Consider the following 22,202-nt stretch of genomic DNA (forward strand, 5'->3'; position numbering starts at 1 on the left):
ACAGGAATCTGGGTTATGGAGCACCTCCGTCAGAGGATAAGGTAATCTTTTTGGTTATATACTATAACTTGATTTTTAAAGAGAAAAGCTAATATCATCTTGACTTTCAAATACATTTTTAAACAGTGTAATAGATGGAGCTCAAAGTAAGCTGTTGCAAGGTAACTGGGGGACCATATCTATCCACTAGGGGGAGCTCCTAATCTGCACATAAAGAGTCAGAGTGTCAGAAAGAAACCCTAAATAATGCAGAGGTGAAAAAGACATCTGCATATGCTGACTGAGAGCAGTCTCATATGGGTGCATATGATTAAAGAGGAGATGCTTTGCTTACCATGGCAAACCCAACATCAGCTTTCTTAAGAGCAGGTCCATCATTGGTTCCATCTCCTGTCACAGCCACCACCTGCCTCTGGTCTAACACAGTGCTGTCAATGATGCCTGTCAAAAACACACAAAGTGGCATTAGCAGTAGAGCAAAGTGTATGAATCAACTTGTCTGAAGTGAGAAAGAGCAACAAGACCTTCTGCGATCTCCAAATAGAAATCATATTAGTTTATGTGAGCTGGTTTAACAGAAAACTATGGCACAAAAATGTGGATTTGAAGTAAACTATGGTGAATTAAAGTAAATAAATCCTGCAACCAATTCACCTTTGACAAGTGTGTGTTTGTCAGTTGGGGATGATCTTGCCAGGACTCTGAGTTTAGGCCATACTTTGTCGATACGCTCCTGTTCCACCTACACACGCACATTCCCACACAGACACACACATACAGAATTGAAAATCGATGGACAATTGGTTTCAGTCTTAATTAATTTTCTTTCTTTTTCAAATCTCAGTCTACTTATTCTCTGCCTCTCTTTAACTGTACCTCTCCTTTCTCATTGCGGATCCTCCTGTTGAATTCTTTGCCATCAATGCAGAGGAAATCCTCTCCCGGATGGATGATACCACACTTGATGGCTATGGCCCTGGCTGTGTTTATGTTGTCTCCAGTCACCATGCGGACTGTGATACCTGCACGCTGGCACTTCCGAATAGCATCGGGCACCTAAATGAGTAGTTTAGATTATTATATGATAGACAAATATTATATGATGCACGCATCACTAATTCAAATCTGAAACAACAACTTTTGTCCCCTTCCGACGAACAGAAACCACCTTGGACATGAATCATCACCATTCAGAAACTTTTTCATGAAAAGTTCAGTTCTGATACATCAGTCAGACATATCCATCACACCCAGTGTTACTGACAACTTGATGGATGTAATCGGAATTTTAGCATTTTTCCTTAATAGTTTTGGTTTCTATCTTCTCCAGAAAGAAATGTTGATTTAATCTGTCTGCCATTTGGTGGTGTTGATACAACTGGTTTTTAGAGCTTCAATACTGAAAATGAGCTGTCTGCTAAACAGTAAAGCTGCAGGATGGTATACCAATACCATGAGCTATTTGCTATGTGGAACTCAAGAGAATCTACAAATAGTCATGTGATCTATTTTCAATAGAAAACTATTGATTAATGACATACATATTAAGGTGCACATAAGATTAATAACTATTCAATTTTATCAGATCAACATTTGGCTGATTTTTTTAAAATGATCATTATTTCTATTCTTTTATATAAGGAAGCTTATCTATTCAAATTCTATTCCTTCAGTAGTTTAGTAGATGTGAGATATTAGTGGATTGTAACTGATCCATATCATAAACAGCTTGCTAAAACACATTAGTTCAGAACCGCTTCTTGCTGGCAAAGGTCACTGGGGTGAGATCTGCTCTCCAAACCCACACTTAAATGAATGTGTGGACATGCAGTAATGAGAACTCACACTGATTTTTACACACATGCAGGACTGCTGGACTTTCTATGATTCCGTTTTAAACACGATTCACATGATAATCTCACACAAACACATACACTCATGAATTTATGTATATTTTCTAGTTCAGACTTGCTTTGGCGTGTTGCACACGCACATGGAAGCATGCCAGCGAACACACTAACACAGTTGCACAGATGTACGTAGACACACATGATGGAATTTGAATTAATTCACCACTGCAAAGTCAACATTTACTGTACATTAAAAAGCCAAATAAAGCCGTTCACACATGTAAGCATGAAGAAATTGACTTTTTCAAGTCGATTTCTTCATGTACAAGGAACATTTCATCAAGTACAAGGAACATTTCCTACAGAGAAGCAATGTAGGCCTTTAATGAGCTTTAGGTTGAAGCAACAATAACAAATGTGTTTTTTGATGACTTATGCCTTTTCTTCTGTCAGCAGGTAATAGTTGTCAAGATATTAAAGGGGAACTCCGGGGCATTTGAAGCGCAATCCCATTGCTAGAGGTTGTCAAATACTGATAGTAGGACACAGACCGGTGCAAATCGGCGCTTCCTGTGCGGCAATTGCGCTGTTTGCGCAGCCTGTCATGCTAGCCAAATACGTGGTGGCCAAGGGGCAAATTCTAAACCTTCCACGTAAAACAACAACTTGCACACTGCAGAAACGTCACACCACTTTATAAACCATCCGACAATAAAGTCACAAGCCTTACCATCAAAACCATATGCATGGTTCTTACATTACCGGCATGGGGACGTTACAAAACAACTTTATACAGCATGTCACTTACCTCTTGTTGGTATGCTTGCGCATGTGAAAGCCCAAAACAGTCAATGGACGATACTCCCATATCCAAAGCAATTATCTTCTCTAGAAAAACTGCGTTCAAGTATTTAAAACATTACAACAATATTACTGGGCATGTATTGTTGTAATGTTTTAAATACTTGAAAGTGGTGTGACGTTTCTGCAGTGTGCAAGTTGTTGTTTTACGTGGAAGGTTTATTATTTGCCCCTTGGCCACCACGTATTTGGTTAGCATGACAGGCTGCGCAAACAGCGCAATCGCCGCACAGGGAGCGCCGATTTGCACCTGTCTGTGTCCTACTGTCAGTATTTGACAACCTCTAGCAATGGGATTGCGCTTCAAATGCCCCGGAGTTCCCCTTTAAGTTACTATTTACTTGTCAGTCATCTCTGGTATTTTCTTTAAAGTCTCATTTTATTTGGATTCCCGCTGCTCTAATTGACCTGTAATCTAAAAGAAGAAGTAAAGAGAAGAGTGGAGGCTTACTGAAATAACTATCTGGCCCTACAAAAGAATTGAGTCCAGAGGTTAGACTGAAAAACAAGCCTCTTGGGTCTCTGATATGGATCTAGTTACAGTCTTGTTGTCATCCATTTCAGTCCTTACACATCTTCCTTTTCTTCCTGCGTTCCATCACCTCTCTGACATGAATCTTATTTCTGATTTGTTTATCTGTCTCAGTCTGTATCTCTATTTCAGTCTGTCCATCTCTCAGTCCGTCCTTTCTTCTCTCTCTGGGGCAGCCCTACACAGCAGCCACTTATTAAAAGAACATCACATTCAGGGGGAAGAAATTACAGACTGATAAAGAAACAAAAAATATGTTTACCGGTGTGTGTGTGTGGGCCCTTTTGTAGCAGAGGGGAAAGTCATCTCATTAACAGTATTGGCATTTTCTTTGCAAGAGATCAGAAGAAGTGCTGTGCATCGTTTTTCATTGCATTGCTTTTGTGCAATTGTTATTTAACATGACAGATGCTATGTGACTTCTAGGGTGGATAAACAATGAATTCTACAAAATGTTAGACTTTGTAGCAACTATAACAAAAACGTATTTGTGAATTTATATATATGAAATGTTGCAGCAACTGCAGAAATTATTTTGCTGTATGCTCAACCTACTATATTTAGCTTTCTTTCTGCATAATTTGTAAATGTAAATTTACTTTATTTATACAGCCCTTTACAAACAATCCTTACGGTGTACCAAAGTGCTTTACAGCAGGTAATAAATAAAGAGAAGACTAAGTAAAAACAAATAAAAACAATAAAAGAACAGTGAAAGCAATAAAATATAAAAAAATCGATTAAGATAATAAAAGATAAAAGTGCCATCATACTACTGGGTATTAAATCCTAAATAAGTAGGTTTTTAGCCTAGATTTGAAGATTTGTATTATAATAATTTGTATTACTTTGAAATTCATTAATTTTTAGGACAACACTGTAACTGAGCTTAAAAATGCAACACTGTAACACTGTACAGCAGGGGTTCTAGTAAACTTGTTTAACTGTAGCTGTGGTTGTTTGCTATTATTCTTTTTCTGGATCTTCATCTGGGTGTGTTCAGGTGTTTATATAACTTATATATATAGCTTCAGACAGAAAGAGTCAAAGAGGCACAATGATATAGAGAGAGGTAGATGCAGTGAAAGGCACATGAAGAAGAGCAAATAAAGAAAGGTGGAAGTCAGACTATACAACACAAGGAGAGGTGGATGGGTGCATGTTGGGATGAGATAGAATGAGAAACATTGTTGGGGAGTGGGGAGAAGAATGGATGAGAGATGAAAGGAAGAGGCTAAATGATGCAGTAGTCTGTTGGTTGCATACTTTCCTCTATCATGACTGGAGCTGTCAAGGGAGCTGTCAGCTTTCTTACTGTACTGCTTTTCCCAACTAGAATACTCTTTTCTTCATAAAAGATTTCTGCCAAATCACTTTGTAATAAATCTGTTATTGCATAATCCATCTTCTTTAAATTGATTTTGCTTCAATAGCACAGAGGGCAGACATTGCAATAACAAAAAAAGAAAAATAAATAAAAGTCGAAATGGAAAAAGTTTTTAATTAACATACAGAGGTTTGTTAACACTCCCAGGATTTGAAATCCCCAAAAGCTTTTTGTACAAAAAGGTAAACATGTAGCTAAATGGTTGCTTGTGTGATATGTATATTGCATCATACATATACAAAATAAAAGACACAAAATCTTGGAAATCTACAAAACCATTTTCAAAACAATTTAAAGTTGCAAGGATAAGAAGGATGATACTTTAAATGCTTTAGTGAAACTGTTTCATCGTTGCTATGAACGCAGACCAATGACAAGGCAGCTAACTTATTTCATTGTCCTTTTTCCCAACATCGCCTCCATTCTTACCAACATTTCTCACACTCTCCTACCTCTGGTCTGACAGGGTCTTCGATTCCGACAACACAGATGGCTGTGAGGTCATTGAGAATGTTGTTCTCATCGTCCCAGTTGGGCTCAGGGTTGCCGGGAAAGTCACGGTACCCCACACAGATGGTCCTCAGACCATCACACGCCATAGGCTCAATCACTTTCTTCACCATCTCGTCCTTGTCACGTGGACGGAAAACCCTTGTCTCGCCCATTTCGTTCAGGATGTAGTTGCATCTGTAAAAAAGGGTTTGGTGTAGGGTGGTCAGAATAAGGTTCATCTGCCTTTTACAGTTTCTGTGCCAAAACAATCCAACAGATTAAAACAACAACAAGAATAGTACAATCTTAAAGCTGCAGTCTGCAGGATTTGTTGTTGTCATACGTAAAGTCCTAATTTTTGGCATTTTAAGGGTTTACATGATCTATCAGAACGCTTGAAGTTGAAAACGGTGACCTCCGTAGTCGCAAAATGCAAGAAATGCTTATTTTTTAACCGAAAAATAAAAAGTTATTCACTTCCTGTCCCGCCCCATCAAAACACATGAGAACTCGTGCATGTCTACGTGCACGACAGATTCGCGTACACGACTCCTCATTCATCAACTCACCTGTCATTTGCGATCATGGAAGACACAGTAAGTAGACTAGCCCGTAATGAAGTTCAATAGTCTAGATAAATAAGCGTGGGGACGAGCCTACCTTGTATCGCGCGTGCACAATCGGTGATTGACAGGCAGCAGAGCCCAGCTCGTAACCTGATTGGTTACCTTTTACCGGTCCGGTCTGCAATTTTGTAAACAAACCTGCTGGCTTTGGAGGGACCTAGCGGGACATATAGGGGACCTAGAGAACTCTTTTTTTTTTGTATTGGGGTATTTAATGTACTACTTTCAGAATCCCCGGACAGTTCCAGGCATTATGCTTGAAAAAGAGTTGCAGACTGCAGCTTTAAATGTCCTTTCATTATAGTGAATCTTTAAAAAGTTTTTTGAACCTCTTGAAAAATAACAATGTCAATAAAATGTTTTGGGTTTTTTTGGTGTGTGTCACTTGACGTATCATGTACCTAATCAGAAATCAATGTTAGGGCTGAAGATTTCTACTCATCTACTTTCTACCCTTTTTCCATGAGATGTGAGAACCTAGTGAAATAAGAAACCAGTGACATCTGAAAAAGTTAGCACACGCAAGGTGGAGAAGACAGTAGAATAAAGGAAATAAAGCTACTTGGTGTGTTTTTGATGGATCAAAAACAGGTGATCTGACATCTGACAAGGTGATCTGACATGTTTTGTGGCATGAAATCAGATCATGTAAGCTTTAATGTCTGACACAACAATGTTAAACGGCAACATAGTTGCATTCATATCATTCTGTGACATTGTAGCATCCCAACAAAAATACCAGAGGCTACTTAGAAAATTCAATCTACAAACAGCTTGGTTTTAACATAAAACTAATTATGTCTGACACAACAATGTTAAACGGCAACATAGTTGCATTCAGATTATTCTGTGACATTGTAGCATCCCAACAAAAATACCAGAGGTTACTTAGAAAATTCAATCCACGAACAGCTTGGTTTTACTATAAAACTAATTATGTCTGACACTGAGTATGAGCAGTCATGTTTGTCAGTTGGTAATTTTTTGGATTTACGTATGGATTTACTCTGTGTCCCGCTCTTGCTCTTAACTTCTGCACTCAAGCGGTGAGTCTCTGGGTACGTGGAATTCTTACCACCTGCTGCCACATCACTACCCAGCCAACTGCTTCCCACATCTTGCCATAAATTAATTGAGTAAAAGCTGGTGCTGCTTCTCATGGAAAAGCCTAAGAGTCTCACACTCAGTGTGTACTGGTTAGCAACCCTGTCTTCACATTGTGAGCTAGAAAACATTTCCACTCTTACAAAGAGGTTTAGCCACAGTAAGGCTTACAATACCAAAGGCATATATTATCCATTACTGTTACTGTATCTTTCTAATATTGTTTAAATCAGTGTCAGTGTCATCTGCTGGTGGGTGGAGATGTGGGTGGGGTCAGATTCACAGATTCCTATTCATTGAGTGAGGAAAAAGGTGCAGCATAATACTCAAGCCATTGTAGGGCCATGGATGGTTTTGTTGTGGGATAAATTTGCCATTTCTAGGAACAATGATAAATTATGTAATTTAACGTAATCCAAAAAAATTAATTATTTCTTTTCAGATTTTCTAATATCACTTTTCTGAGTCTTGAGATGAACGTGAACGTAATCTCCAATACACGGTCAGTGTATATACAGCAAGTGATGATCACTTGATGCATCACTCTTGATGCTGTGATCAAGTAAGTAGAACAAAAACACAGCAGGAGCATTTCCTTATTTACTAAAGTACTCAAACCAAACGATATAAACATCTGATAAAAAGAAAATGGATTTCTCATTAACTGAATAAATTAGCACTTAAATGGAAAACAAACAGGTGGACTGGCATACAGTCAAATTCAACAGAAGTACACTGTTTAAAAACATCAAATGAGCTGTAATTTGTCCAAATAGGATTTTTGTATTCACTAGTTGTGTTTCATACGCATTTCTAAACATGTGTCTTTAGTTTTTCAGTGTCACATTTAAGTAAGTAATCAGTTTTAGCATAAAGCATAAAATAATTTTGTTCTTACATTGGTAAAGAAAGATGTGTAACCACCACCCCAGAGAATTTAATTCTAACCAAAAAAAACTAGACTCACTTTTTGAGAACAATCTCAGAGGCTCCCTTGCTGTACATGCGGAAGCTCCCATCAGGAAGTTTGATGACAGTGCTCATTGACTTCCTGACAGAGTTGAAGGTGTAGACTTTGTAAAGCTTCTCCTCAGGGATCTGGTTTCTTATTGGCTGGTAATCTCGCTTCAGGTCCAAAACCAATCCCAGCAGGCCGCACTCGGTCTTGTTGCCCACCTGCTTTGGCAGACCGCCTTCCTTATCCGGGGGCTGGAGAGAGGCAGGGGAAAAGGTTTTCTTTTGTATAGATGTTTTACATAAAGAATGTTTTTTTTTTAAGACAAAAAAGGATTATTCTTGAAATATATAAAAAAAACAATATAAATATGTTGTATTATTTCATTTTTTTAATATTCATAGATGCCTTTTCTCATAGGAAAATAAATTCTGTTTTGGAAACTTTAAAGAGCTCAATTGAATATAATCTGAACTAATTACAAATGGCCTCATATATTGTCTATTCTGTGATCTATTCAATTCAGTGAATTAAATTATTTTTTTCCTTCATTGCAGAGCACCTAATATAACACTTAAAATAGCTGCTAGTGATAATTAACCAGCTAGCAGGTGAAAGGGTTACTTTGTGTGGGAGGACAGAAGATAAGACAGATGGAATCAAATTTGGATGTTCTTATTTCAGGCAAGCAGCTCAAGCTTTTACAATTTATAATTGTTTGTTTAGAATCATGCAATCATCAACACATTGGTCTATTATAAACTATAGAAGGTAGCATGTGATATACCTATTTACATAACAAATTACCCCTTTCAGGTTTATTACTGTGTGTTATGCATGCAGCTGATATTTTTTCTCAAACAAGCAAGCTGCTGCTTATCTTCTCAATAGAGTGCTTATCCTTTCATTTTCAGAAATTAAAGCACAATAACTCAGAGGACACATTCAAGTAGACTTTTTTTTTTTTTTTAAAAAAGAAGAAATAACACTCCAAACCAGACAAATATTAATTTACTTTAAAAGAAAAATCAAGCAAATCGGATTTTGAAAACCTTGAATCAGAGACTTACAATTAGGTTTAGCCCTTTTCTTTTTTTTTTTTTTTTTAATATTTTTTGGGCTTTTTATGCCTTTAATGATAGGACAGCTGGAGAGAGACAGGAAGCAGGGGGCAGAGAGAGAGGGAAGACATGCAGCAAAGGGCCACTTGGTGCGGGACTCGAACCGGGGCCAGCTGGAGCGAGGACTGTAGCCTCTGTACATGGGGCGGCTGCTTAACCCACTACACCACCACTGCCCCAGGTTTAGCCCTTTTTTAACCCTTTTTGCTTGAATCTAAATCAAGAAAATTAAGACATCCATAAAACCTACAACAGTAGTGCAAAATGTGGAGGAGTTTCTCTACGTTTAAGAGATGAAAAAACATTCTGCCTTTTATGTTGGATTGTGCTTTTATGGTGTGATACAGTATCTGTGCACGCAGCTTGTCAGGTGCTACAGTACACGTGCTCAGTTGTGTGCTTTCTGTATGTTATAGTGTGCGAGCGTGGTCAGCTTCCAGAAGACTAAGCGTTACCATGGTAACACTGGGCAAAGCACACTTGGAAGATGAGACCTGGGAACTGAGAGGGTGCGCTCTCCACCACTTGGGGATTCTTACTCGCTGGCTCTGATTCTCTTGCAAGATTCGCACTCATCTCACTTCACACATGTCCTCAAATCTTTTTTTCGTTTGTTGTGTCCCTGTTTATCTTTTCCCAAGGCTTCTTTGTTTGTATTTTCCGAGCCTCACACCATTTAGAAACTCTATTTGCCCATATAACACACAGAAATCGAAGTTATAAAGCCTATCGCAATATCTGCCGCTGTGATAGGAAATTCTCATTGTTGTCAAGATCTTTCTGATAGGCTAGCATTATATAGTGACACCGATGGTCATACACCTGGACACAGAAGACGCACTCTGACAAGTATTCAGTTCTTACTGTCATTATTCATATCATTCACAGATTCACACATTCTCAAGCTGAAATCATAGTCTGGGGACGACATGGGGATAAAAATGCTGATCAGTTTCACTTTTCAAATGTAGGAATAGTTTGCTAAGAAAATACCTATTTCATACTCACGCAATCTGGGTAATAATACTCAAAATGGCTCTAAAATAAAGGACAATTGCTCGTAAATGCTGATAAATGTTGTTAACAACTATTATGGAACACAATCAGGTTTGATTGATATATGTCCCATTTGCTTCATTCAGGTTCCTATTAGCTGGCACTGAGCTGACACCTACACACAAACAAGTGAAGAACAGTTTGTCATGTACTTTTTGTCTCTTATACACACAGACACACACCAGCATTTACCACTGAACACAATGTTTCTACCTTGCTGCTAAGCAGACACCTTCAGTGTGTGCTATCTGCCCAGAAATAGATTTACTGCAGGTTTGCTGCTATGCGTCTAAACAAGCCTCTTACTGAGATTAGATTTAAAAGGATAGGTTGACATTTTGACATTTTGTATTTTACATTATTGCACGATGCTTTTCACTTGGCATCTGCAACAAAAAGTTGGGAAAGAGTTTGTGTCAAGGGTACAGTTATTCAAATAATCAGCTTGTTCCCATTCCCGGTGTAAAAAGTGCTCTTTTCCACTTGCTAACAAGATTTTAATTGTGAATGCTAATATACTCTGTTATATCTTTATCACATATTCTTAACATGTACTAAAGAAAAAATTACATAATTGCAAAACGCTTTGTCTGTTATTCCTCCTTAATGTATGGCAAACAGTAAACTGTGGGTCTGTCCTGGAGGAGGACTCTCCTCCTCTGCTCCCCCTGAGGTGGATTTTTGTCATTATACAAATAGACATTTTAAGAGAATGTGTAAATAATTTGTAATTATTTGAGATTTTGGGCTAAACAACAACAAAAAAAATGATCTAGCACATGGTTGAGATCAGTGTCAGTGTTTCCATTTCTGCTGTGCGTTTGCCGCCTACCGCAAACTTCCTCAAAAGCTTAATTAATTTGTCAGGGAAGCGTTTTTTTTATGTTTGTTCTGACAGTTCAATATTATTAAAAACACACTAACCTGAACAGGGAATATCTATTAATATCAACTCAGCCAAAGTTTCCTTGCCACTTTAGATCCAATAATAATAATAATAATAATAATAATCAATTACATTTGTAAAGCACTTTTCATTTCATACGGAATCTCAAAGTGCTATGCTGATGGTGGCAGACTACTGGATTGTAGCCACAGCTGCCCTGGGGCACACTGACGTGAGATCCAATGGCTGAGAGCCAGAAATTACAGGTGAGAGGTTAGAGAGGCCTCTAAAATCTCATTATTCATTAAAACCCAATCAGACTTCTGGTATATTTTCACCTAGTAATTGGACACATCTGGTTATTGTCCAGATGTGTGTCTCACAGACAGAGACTAAAATATAAATACTTTATACTGAGTTTGTGGTAAATAACAGAATTAATGCCTTTTCCTAATGACCAGTGATTACATCAGGAAGACACTGCCTGTCATTGGCTAATGACAGGATGGAACAAATGGCCTCATCTGTTCTGTCTGGTGGTGTTAGGGATAATAGGCTCCCAGCCCATTATCAACATCAAGTTAAACCACTAAAACGTAAATGACAACACAGGATCTCTTTTAAATGATCATTTGGAGATAAACCTATCTTGCATAGAGGAGAACAGTAACAACCACTTAGTAAAAGTTATTACTGTATTTGAATTCAGTGTAATGGCTGTTTTTGAAGTTGACTAAATGAATGGTAAATACTTTGTGCTCAAAAGACTTCAAATAGAACTAGAAATAAATTACAGTGGGGTCTTTAATGTCTGTTGATCTAAATAGTGGCCATCTAAAACATACCTTGGCAAGAGGCAGAACTCCTGCCACAATGAAAATATTTAATAGAGAATCAAAGAGCCTGACAGCTGCTGCAAGGCAGGAGAAAGAGCAGTGAATAAAAAGGTAATAAACAGGGCAGCCCCAAATGCTACTGCCATCTATTTCCAGAGATTCTGCAGAGGTTTAGTTTGACATGGGTCTCTGCACACAGGGGCAGTTACTGGCATGGAATGCCCAATGTTGGCATGACTAGGCTTCTGCTGGCACGTTCAGGTCTGGATGTGGCTTAAGACCAGCTGCCCTCTCCCTGGTCCTTGGGTGTTCCTGCAGGCAAGGACATATGCCAAAGGGATAGCTGGCAACGTTACTTCCTATTCCACCTGGGGCTCCCCTTAATCCATCCCTCCTGTTCCCGCCCCATCTTCTCACGTTTTCCAGTTTCTTCTTATTTCTTTTTCTATTCATACTTCACTATAAGCTTTTACTTCTCCACATCCTCCTTGTACATATTTTTCTTTGCTGTTTCCTGTTTATTACCTTGCTTTCCTCTCATTTCTTGTTTTGGATGAATTTTGTCTTGCTCACTATCAATTTTCACTGTCTTCTGTGAGGTGCTCCACCTCCTCCGCCTCTTCCTCCCTCTTGTTCCCTTTCTGCCTGAAGAAGTGGATGATACTCCAACTCTACACATGACTGTACCAGCCAACTGGGCTTAGGCCTTAGAGGCATGCTGAAGGGCAGTAATACAGTCTTCCAGTCCATGATGAGGATGCTTCTGTCTCTTCTTCCATCCTTTTTTATTTGCTCTATATCTGGCTTTGCTTCCCACTGCATCTTTACAACGAACTCCTTTTCCAATAGCTTTCAGCTTTCATCTCCAATATTTTACCTTCAAGTGTCCTTATAAAAACATAAAACACAACGAAAACCAATAAGCTTCTAATTCACACATCATGTCCAAATACAACATCTAGTTAAAGGATAAGACCGGTTTTTTGACATTGGGCCCTTGATTTCACATTATACCATGATGTTCTACTCACCCCTGCTTGTTGTTGAACATTTGGAGCTGTTCCGAAGATATTCGCGAGGCGTCTGGCTGCTCTCTTGAGATATTCGGCCATGAAACGGTTTCCTATGGGCAAGCTTATACAGGCACAAACAATGCTGTTTATAATTTATTAATTACTCTACACTAGCACTGATAACGTGGAGGTGCGTCGCTTACTTAAAAAAATCCGGGTTACTAATTTTGAATTTTAGCCGAATGAATAAATAGGCAGCAGGTCTGTGGGCTGTCTGTGGTAGTAGCACGACGAGGACGTCAGTAACACCCACTTTACGACAAAAAAAATCAAAATTACAATAACCCGGATTTTTTTAAGTAAGCGACGCACCTCCACGTTATCAGTGCTAGTGTAGAGTAATTAATAAATTATAAACAGCATAGTTTGTGCCTGTATGAGCTTGCCCATAGGAAACCGTTTCATGGCCGAATATCTCAAGAGAGCAGCCAGACGCCTCGCGAATATCTTCGGAACAGCTCCAAATGTTCAACAACAAGCAGGGGTGAGTAGAACATCATGTTATAATGTGAAATCAAGGGCCCAATGTCAAAAAACCGGTCTTATCCTTTAAAAACACTTTTTAACCCTTGTCCTAATTGCAATAGACCATTTAAGTAGTTGAACACAATACTCTTACTATTAATTAGTGATTGTCTGGAAATGCCATTTTCCTTTACACCTAACATAAAATAATATAAATGCTACAAAATGTAAATCAAGTCAATCATCGATATCACAGTACAATAAAGTGATTTTATCATCACTTTAGTTACGTCTTCACTTGCATTCTACTCTTTTATATGTCTAATTGAGACTAGTATTTTAAATCAACTTAAACAGGATTGATGAAAACACGACAGAAGAGGAGAGGAGAGAAGAAAAGAGTCTTTTCTATGAGTTCCTATGTCCTCTTAATTTTCTAATACAAATGGGAAACTGGGTACTTCAAACTAAAGACATCTCATCTCCTCTGTCTCCCCTCCTCAAGCATTGCTGAACAAAGGCTTGGCAGTCATTCTAATTCCAAACTATAAATTACTGATTGTAAACCAACAATGTTCATGTTTATGTTTATGCATTTAGCAGACACTTTTATCCAAAGCGACTTACAATTGATGATCATGAAACATTAACTAATCGTAGTTCTTTTCTCTTTCACCATGCAAAATATTAATTTGAATCATTTTTGAAACACATAATGAAAACCTCAAAACATTGATTCCATAAAAATCAGTTTAAAAAATGTTTATTTCAGAGCTCATGCCAGTTGCATGTATGGGAGTGTTGTCTACTTTTGTCTTTCCTGACCAAAAAAAAAAAGACCTGAACATGTGGTTGAAGCTACATGAATCAGAGCTCCAAGGACATTCACATAGCCATGCTAAACACACACCACCGAGCTGTGAGAACACACACCTGTGGTCTGAATACCTCAAACAGCGTCCTAACGTCTGATATGACAGATGTGTGTATGAGTGATTTGTGTCTGCTAATGTACAAGCATCTTTACACTTACTCTCATCTACTCTCAGCTCTCCTGTGTGTTAAAGTTTTATCATGGCACATAAATAATCAACAAATGGAGACCAACAAGATGGAGGGGGAAAAAAGAAAATCAAAGCACAGCGAAGTCTCTGTAGGATACTGGGGCCACTAGGAGTGACGCATGAGCAGTCCAAATGATGTCGGTAGATTGACGTCACTGAATGCTGTTCACAATTCCTGCTGTACCAAATCTGACTGCATCCAAGGCTGACTAGTGTGTTGAGATTCTACTTGTGTGCTCACTTTTATATTTGTGTTCACATACTGTTAAGAAATGAATATGTCATTGTTGACATGCACGTGGATGTTGAATTTTTGTACGAGTGCATGTAAATAATGTGAATCTACTTATACTGTTTGGCTTCATTGTGTAAATGTGTGTAAATTTCTCCCTTGAGGATGAGGTTTCTTGGTACTGTAGTATGCATGTGTGGAGAGAAGAGGTAGAGAGATAGCAGTGACTGTAGTATGTAGCCAAAGAGCACTAGAGGGAGTGATATGGGTATCAAAGCCAGCCTATTTGCCTTTGTGTTGTGACCATGAAAGACTTCCATTGCCATCCTGGCCTCCCATCGGATTGGCCTGTTATATAAGAATACACCAGCTAGCATACTGCAGGGTTGGAGTGATGCCGCGGGAGTCGAGGTGTCTGGGTGAGGGAAAGAGGGATGGACTGAATATCCTCTCAAATTTATTTTTTGCATCCCGCTCCCCGAGTTCCATAATTAATCTGCCAAACTCAATCTTACTTTGTCTTTGTTGCTTTTCTTAATTCTGTATGTTCTAAATATCACATATCTATTACATGTGAATAATTAATTTAAAAAACAATACTGGTAACAGTTTTGTCAATAAACTTATGTATATACAGCTGTAAAAACGATTTGAATTGACTATTTGTGCATCCTGTGATTATACATACAACAATTACTGCAACAAATAATGATAATAATAATATTAAGAAGAAGCAGATCAGGAATAATAATAGTTATCCATCCATCCATCAGAACAAATCATCCTGTAGTAAAATACATACACTGCCTGAGCAAAAAAAAATTCCTTTCTAGCCTGAATAGGGAAAAAACTATCAGTTAGTAAAATATTGTTGTATTTCAGCGGGCAACAAGTTATTTGACTCTAAGAGATGCAGTGAGTAGCTTCTCATTCCTTAAACAACCATGTCAAAAGACACAATGGGCCTCATGCAAGAACATTTTCGTATTTTTATTCTAAATTTCTCTTGCTTTTTTTGTACGGTCTCGTACGAACACGCCACGTCAGATTCAACAAACGCTCTTAACTTGGAAAAAAGTGTGTAAACGACCTGCGTAAATGATGAATGCCGCCCGTGCGTATTTAAGGGGCACGTGTACGAGGATAGTAAATTTGCATACTCCACGCCCAAAATAATACCATATAAAGAGTGCTGTTAATTCCGTGTCACCTGTAATGTCACCGAAATAAAAAAGAAATGGTTTGATATGAAAATGGCTTAAAAAAAAAAAAAAAACGTCTCGCCATGGCCAGGCGCTCGATGACTGCAACTAAAGCCGTGCAATCAGTTGTTGCCTCATCATGATGGCTCTTTTTTTTTTTTTTAAGTATTTTTTTGGGCTTTTTATGTCTTTAATGAGAGGACAGTTGGAGAGAGACAGGAAGCAGGGGGCAAAGACACGCAGCACAGGGCCGCTCGGTGCGGGAGTCGAACCGGGGCCAGCTGCAGTGAGGACTGTAGCCTCTGTACATGGGGCGGCTGCTTAACCCACTACACCACCGACCGCCCCATCATGATGGAACTTTGATGGGGTGGTCCATGAGGGGGGTCTTCTGGCACCACACCTTCTGGTCTGCCTGGGCTGGTTCAGGTAGTAGGAGACCCTCGTTCATGGCAATATTGTGCAAATCTGGAATGCCTTCTCTGGGCTATAGTGCAGTTTGTTTCCCGCTGTATTGAGACACACCCACCTGGCCTTCAGCTCAGTGCGCTCCACGACAGCACGGGTGCTTTGATGTGTATATGTGTGCAGTCTATTGCTCCGATTATGTTTGGCAGTCCAGCCAACGCATGAAAGTCCCTCTTAATTTGTACTTGTTGGACGGCGGTGTATGGGAATTTGATGTACCATGGGTGATAAACTGATGAGAGCAAGCTGCATATTTGCAGCAGCAAAGTCCTTGGGAATCTAAATCGCAATTTGTCAGCCATTTGTCTGTCTACACCAGAGATACTCATTGCGCGGCTCCTCAAGCTTTAATTGGTGGCTCGCACTCGCATAGTTGCTTATAAAAATATGGTAACAATAACAATAGATCTTTTCAAATAACATAAGGCGGATACTGCACAGTATTAAGTATTTTTATTAAGTTTGTGTTTTTGTAGTATTAAGTATTTTTATTAAGTATTAATTAAGGCTTAATGGTGTTTCCTAAAGGGGGCTCTGTTAAACCTGGCAACGCAGCCCGCTTAAACCACCGTCACACTTGACCGCAGTGCACGCTAGCCGGCGCGAGATGCAGCCACAATGGATCGGTTTTAATTAAAAAAGGGCAAAAACGAGCACAAAAAACATGCTCATCTTAAATGTCTCACTATGATTACAACAAAAAAACTACAAATACAACACGAAGAAAGTCAAGGACATGCACGCCAGCTTCCGCTCATCCCAGTATTAAGGTAAATATGGTCTTAATTGAAAATGTATTGGCTGTGTTGTTTCTTTATTTGTGGGATGTTTTATTTGTAAAAATGCATATTTGCAAAAGGGGACTTAGTATGTTGTTGTAAAAGTGGCTCTTCCCTTGATTTTGCTCTGCCAATGTGGCTCTTGTGAAAAAAATAGTGAGTATTACTGGTCTACACGGTCTCTGAGCACACATGCACTAAGGCATCCAAAAGTAGCAAGTCAGCCGCTGGTTACACTTTCCATTGACCTTGTTATATACAGAGTCAAACAAACAGAATAATGTCAGCATTATTATAGGGTATAATGTATATATTTATTTATGTTTGCTTCAAAGTGATTAAATATACAATCCATTAGTGAAGCAAACTTCATTGGAATAACAGCGGACTATTTTACGAAACTCCTACGACAGGTCTGGATCACTTGTAAATTCTGTTCGTACCTGAAAGAAAACGTAAAATACGAAAAGATTGGTGAATGCGCAAATTCTCTTAAATCACTCGTACACACGACTTAAGAACAAATCTGTGTGTACGAACGTTTTGTTGCATGAGGCCCATTGTGAGGTCGTAGAAAACATGTTAGTCTGTTTGAGAGAGCCAAATTATTGGTCTGCATCAAGCAAACAAAAAAACTAAGGAAATTGCTGAAGCCGAATGGGGACTCGAATGATCGTGACTGGAGGTTAGGCCCATCACAATTAACAATCAAATCCAACAATTAAATTATCAGAGCAATTATGATAATTGTTGCATAATCATCTTAATCATCTTCAATCATCTGTTTGTAAACAATTGGGTGAAAGACGACAAAAATCCAATATTTCCATGTTTTCTACCATTTCACAGAGCTGACTGACAAATAGAGTTAACACCCTTCTAATGATGTTGTCTCATTGGACGCTTGTCCTCTGCTGTGAACTAGAAATATCTGCCATGAGCAAAGGATGAATTACGAGGTTAATTGTTATGGCCCTGTCACACTGTTGCATATGAGAGAAGCGTATGAGTTGCCTATGAAAATTAATAATATAATTTTCATACGCACGAAAAGTCCTTGAAAATAAAGAATTGTGCGTATACTTACCGTATTGAACCTATGAGTAGCTTATGGTCAGCGTATTGACAGCGTATGACCAGCGTATGTCAGCGTATGAACAACGTATAACCAGCGTACTCTGCGTATGACTAGCGTATGAGTAGCATATGAACTGCGCATGCCCAGCGTACGTTTCAACGCGCCTATATCAGCAGCCTTTCCACATTGCTCCATTATTGCAGTAGACGACGCGCTATCAACATCTCTCGAGACATTCATCTCGATCATGCCTCCCAAGAAGCAATCGTCGTTTGCCCGGGCCCTGGGCCGAGGCTGAGGTCGAGGAAAAGGCAAAAAAACACAAGAATCATTCTCACCCAAACCTGCTGAAATGCCTGATGCGCCTGCGGCTGATGAGTTACATGCTTCTGAGCGATCAAGATCCCCAACTCCTCCTCCTGACCGCTCCCGTGAATCGTCGGTTGCCTCAGATATGTCAGTTGCCGCCTCCATCTCTGGCAGACGGGCGGAGGCTATAAATACGCTAGCTGTACGGTACACCTTCATGCCAATCTATGGCCACTTATGTCCAGCGTTCTCGACCTATCAGTAACGTACCTATATCGTACCTCTAGCGTATTCAGCGTATTCCAAGCGTATGCTTAGCGTATTAACCATACGCACAAAAGTTTTGAGCATGTTCAAAAATTTATTTCTGCCTCAGCGTATGCCAGCGTGCTTGAAACGTATACAACCTATGCCTAACGTTCCCCTAGCGTATGTCAGCGTATACCAGCGTATGAGTGATAATTTTCATAAGCTGGCATACGCTAGTGCCATACGCAACAGTGTGACAGGGCCATAAAATTATGACATCATTTTTACATACAGTTTGGTCACCACAGAATCCAGACCTTAACCTCATTAAGAATCTTTGGGAAGTGCTGAAGAAGACTTTATGCAGGTGACTGCTGGTTGAAAAGCCCCAACAGAGAAATAGATAGCAATGCATGTGCACACTCACAATCACACTCACACCAACAACTTAATGTCAATCCCTAATTTAACAAACATGCATGTCTTTGGACTGTGGGTAGAATCCAGAGCACCAGGAGAAACCTCAGGCATGTAGAGGGAGACCATGCAAACTTTTCACAAAAAATGTCCACTTCGCTGGTCAACTTGTACGATGACGGAGCTAGCACTATGTTACTTCAAGCTGAAATCAGTGACAATGAACAAACTTTCTAAAACAGATTTTTGTAAGACAAAAAAAAGCTCTTCTTGGACCAGTTGGTTTTTTAAATTTAAATCCCTCACATCCCATAATCCCATAATGTTCTGTTGTTTACAGAAAAGTTCACCATGCATTTCTGTAAACAATCATGTTTCTTTTAAAAATTTACTTTTTTTCCCCCACTTTTTTCTCAGAATACATTTCAGTTTAGAATTAATATACTATACATAAAAAGTGCCTCTGCAAAACTGATCAAATTTCACGGCAGATTAACATTTGTCATAGTATCAGTAATCTATATCATATGTGTAGTAAACTGTATGTTCGTACATATGTTGCTTGTATGTACAGTATATGTGTGGAAGACCTGGCATATGCACAGATAAATGTTTTGTATGTATATCAATGTAAAATAATAATGGTCATTTTTATCATAAAGATAACTATAACCATCTGTAATGATACGTAGCTGCAATATATCATAGTTTATTTTTTGGGGGGGTTACTGTGTTCTAGGATCATGTTGTGCTTACAAATGCTGAAGTGGAGTGCCTGGGGCAAGGAGAGCAGCAGTAAAGACCCTGAGTGTAGATGACAAAGCTACATCAATGACAGATGTAAAATAGATTAATTCAAACAGAATGTGATAAAGAGGCATTAGGGTTAGCTTTTAGTTCCCAAAAGAGACATAAAATCCTTAAATACTATGTGCAGTTCCCTGGACTGATATTTGAATATGAATGTAAGGCTTGTTTTCAAAAGTACACCAAATATCAGTTTAGATGTGCAGTCTTGTGCAAAAAAATGTGTGGCAAGATGTAATACTGTTCAAGAACATCTGATATTCTATCTTTTTGAAGCAATCACAGTTTTAATGAACTTTTAAGTGTTAATAAACATACATTTCCATTTCTGTATGAATGCCAAACTATCTACTTATAGCAAAATAATCAAAAATCGGTCTGTTCTGTACACAAAGTGTTCAATTCACAAAAAAGGATTTTTTTTGGTAATTTTATATATATGAATATTTTATGTATATAATTTGAAGCGTTTCAAAATCTTAAGTTCTATCAAAACCGACCGTCACTACAAACTATATTTGAACAAAGTATAGGCAATATTACGTGTTCTTTTTTGGATTCAGGTTGATTTTTCACACTCAAAACTGCTTGGATTCCATTTGAACCGTTTTGAACAAAAGTCAGACAATAGGTCCAGGCAAATGCAGTGATATCTGTTAATTGGCAAGCGGAGGAAAGATGGAACTGGAATACAGTACCTCAATACACAGCAATATCAGTCCTTGAGTTTGTTCATCTAAAGATTGAAGAAGTTGCAAAGTGTGTGGCATGCAGATGAAATTTGATTTAGATATAAAATGTACATCTTTGAAAATATTAAATATAAACATTTGGACAAATTATCTATAAAGTAATGTACATGGACATAAAAATTGCAGCACAACCTATAATTAAGGCTGCGACACACAATTAATTTAATTGTACACTAGGATGAAGTGATTACTGTGCAGAAGATACAATGTATCTACTCTCTGTGAAAGAAACCAAAGTTGAAAGGAGTGTAGACTAAAATTTTTCACCCATTGTAAGAAATCCAATGACCAACACTCAGTTTGCACCAAAACAATAATTTCGCCTTGAGGGGTAGGAAGTGAAATCTGTGGGATGCTTGGATCACAGATGTCCCACCTGCTCAGCTCACTCCCGTGCAAGTCTCAAAAAGACATTTGTTAGCTGGTCAGCCATCAATGAATGGACTCTACAGGAGTTTACAAGGTTGATCACACATGCACAGGCACAACTTGCATGAATGTGTCTGTGTGTTTGAGTACACAGGTGAGTACACATGGACATGCCAGGGAAAGGATTACTCAGACATGTTGTCCTAACAGGCTGAAGACATCCTGATCTTGGCATTATTTGCTTTTGGAACATGTGCTCAAGTACTTTATTTTAGAAATAATCTTTCAGACCTTTAGTCTGAACATGTATGCATGCAATCAGGTTTACGATTCTGTGATGAAAAAAAGATGTAATATACTTTCAATGAGTCTGCATGTCCATATATCTGTTTCTTATTGCAAGCAGGTCTAATTGGCCAAAAGAAAATCTCTGTCAACTGCATTCACTGTAAACAAGAAACCATCTCCAGCACTTAGATAGATTGGATTCAATTACAGTCTGCTACGCTCTGAATATCAGATAAGACAAAATTACACAACCGTTCTCAAGGTGACAAGTTGAGTGAATGCCTGATGAATCTAAAGCAGCAGCCAAGGACACTGCCTGCTCTGCCAAAAAGAAAGCACTGCAGACCTGTCTCACGGTTTCTAAGATGCTGTCATCATACGGTTTTACAGCTGACACAGACTAAGCTGATATCCATGCAGCCTTTCCAAGATGTTAAAGTTTAATCTTATTAGACTTTAGAACAATAGAAATTGTAAGACAAGGTCAGGGTTACAGTCAAAACAGCTACAATTACATATAGCTTACCAGTATTTTTGTAGTATAGGCGCTGTTGATAGCAATAGAATTGACCAGTAAGTCCAGCGATTTGGGTGGTAGTCCTCCAGGATCTGGAATTTCTTTGTAGTGCACATCTCCAACATAACACTGCACAGCTGTCATGCGGTTGGTGGTTAGTGTGCCCGTCTTGTCAGAGCAGATGGCTGTTGCATTACCCATTGTTTCACATGCATCCAGATGACGCACAAGGTTGTTGTCTTTCATCATTTTCTGTTGGTCAGAAATATGAGCACATTTGAAAACATTTGATAGTTTTGCCCCGCTTTAAATTCAATGGTGATAATTATTACAATGCTGTATATGATGGAAAATAATGTGTCTGTACTAGTATGGTGCATTAAAACATTAAATTCAAATGGATAAAAAATGCAAAAGACACATTGTG

At 38.6% G+C, this 22,202-nt stretch overlaps 1 protein-coding gene across 13 annotated transcripts in view; it reads right to left on the minus strand.

The window, feature by feature from the left end:
- Positions 1–22,202, minus strand: part of atp2b2 (ATPase plasma membrane Ca2+ transporting 2) — a 168,013-nt gene that overhangs the window by 11,779 nt on the left and 134,032 nt on the right. For all 13 annotated transcript variants that reach the window (XM_075461386.1, XM_075461388.1, XM_075461387.1 and 10 more), the window contains 6 exons: positions 21,785–22,027; positions 7,820–8,061; positions 5,083–5,317; positions 877–1,056; positions 655–742; positions 335–441 (listed from right to left, as the gene is read on the minus strand). In XM_075461386.1, coding sequence (XP_075317501.1) covers positions 335–441; positions 655–742; positions 877–1,056; positions 5,083–5,317; positions 7,820–8,061; positions 21,785–22,027 — 1,095 coding nt within the window. The remainder of the gene's footprint in view (positions 1–334; positions 442–654; positions 743–876; positions 1,057–5,082; positions 5,318–7,819; positions 8,062–21,784; positions 22,028–22,202) is intronic.

The sequence above is a fragment of the Odontesthes bonariensis genome, chromosome 3 (genome assembly GCF_027942865.1).
Source record: "Odontesthes bonariensis isolate fOdoBon6 chromosome 3, fOdoBon6.hap1, whole genome shotgun sequence".
Classification (NCBI taxonomy): Eukaryota; Metazoa; Chordata; class Actinopteri; order Atheriniformes; family Atherinopsidae; genus Odontesthes; species Odontesthes bonariensis.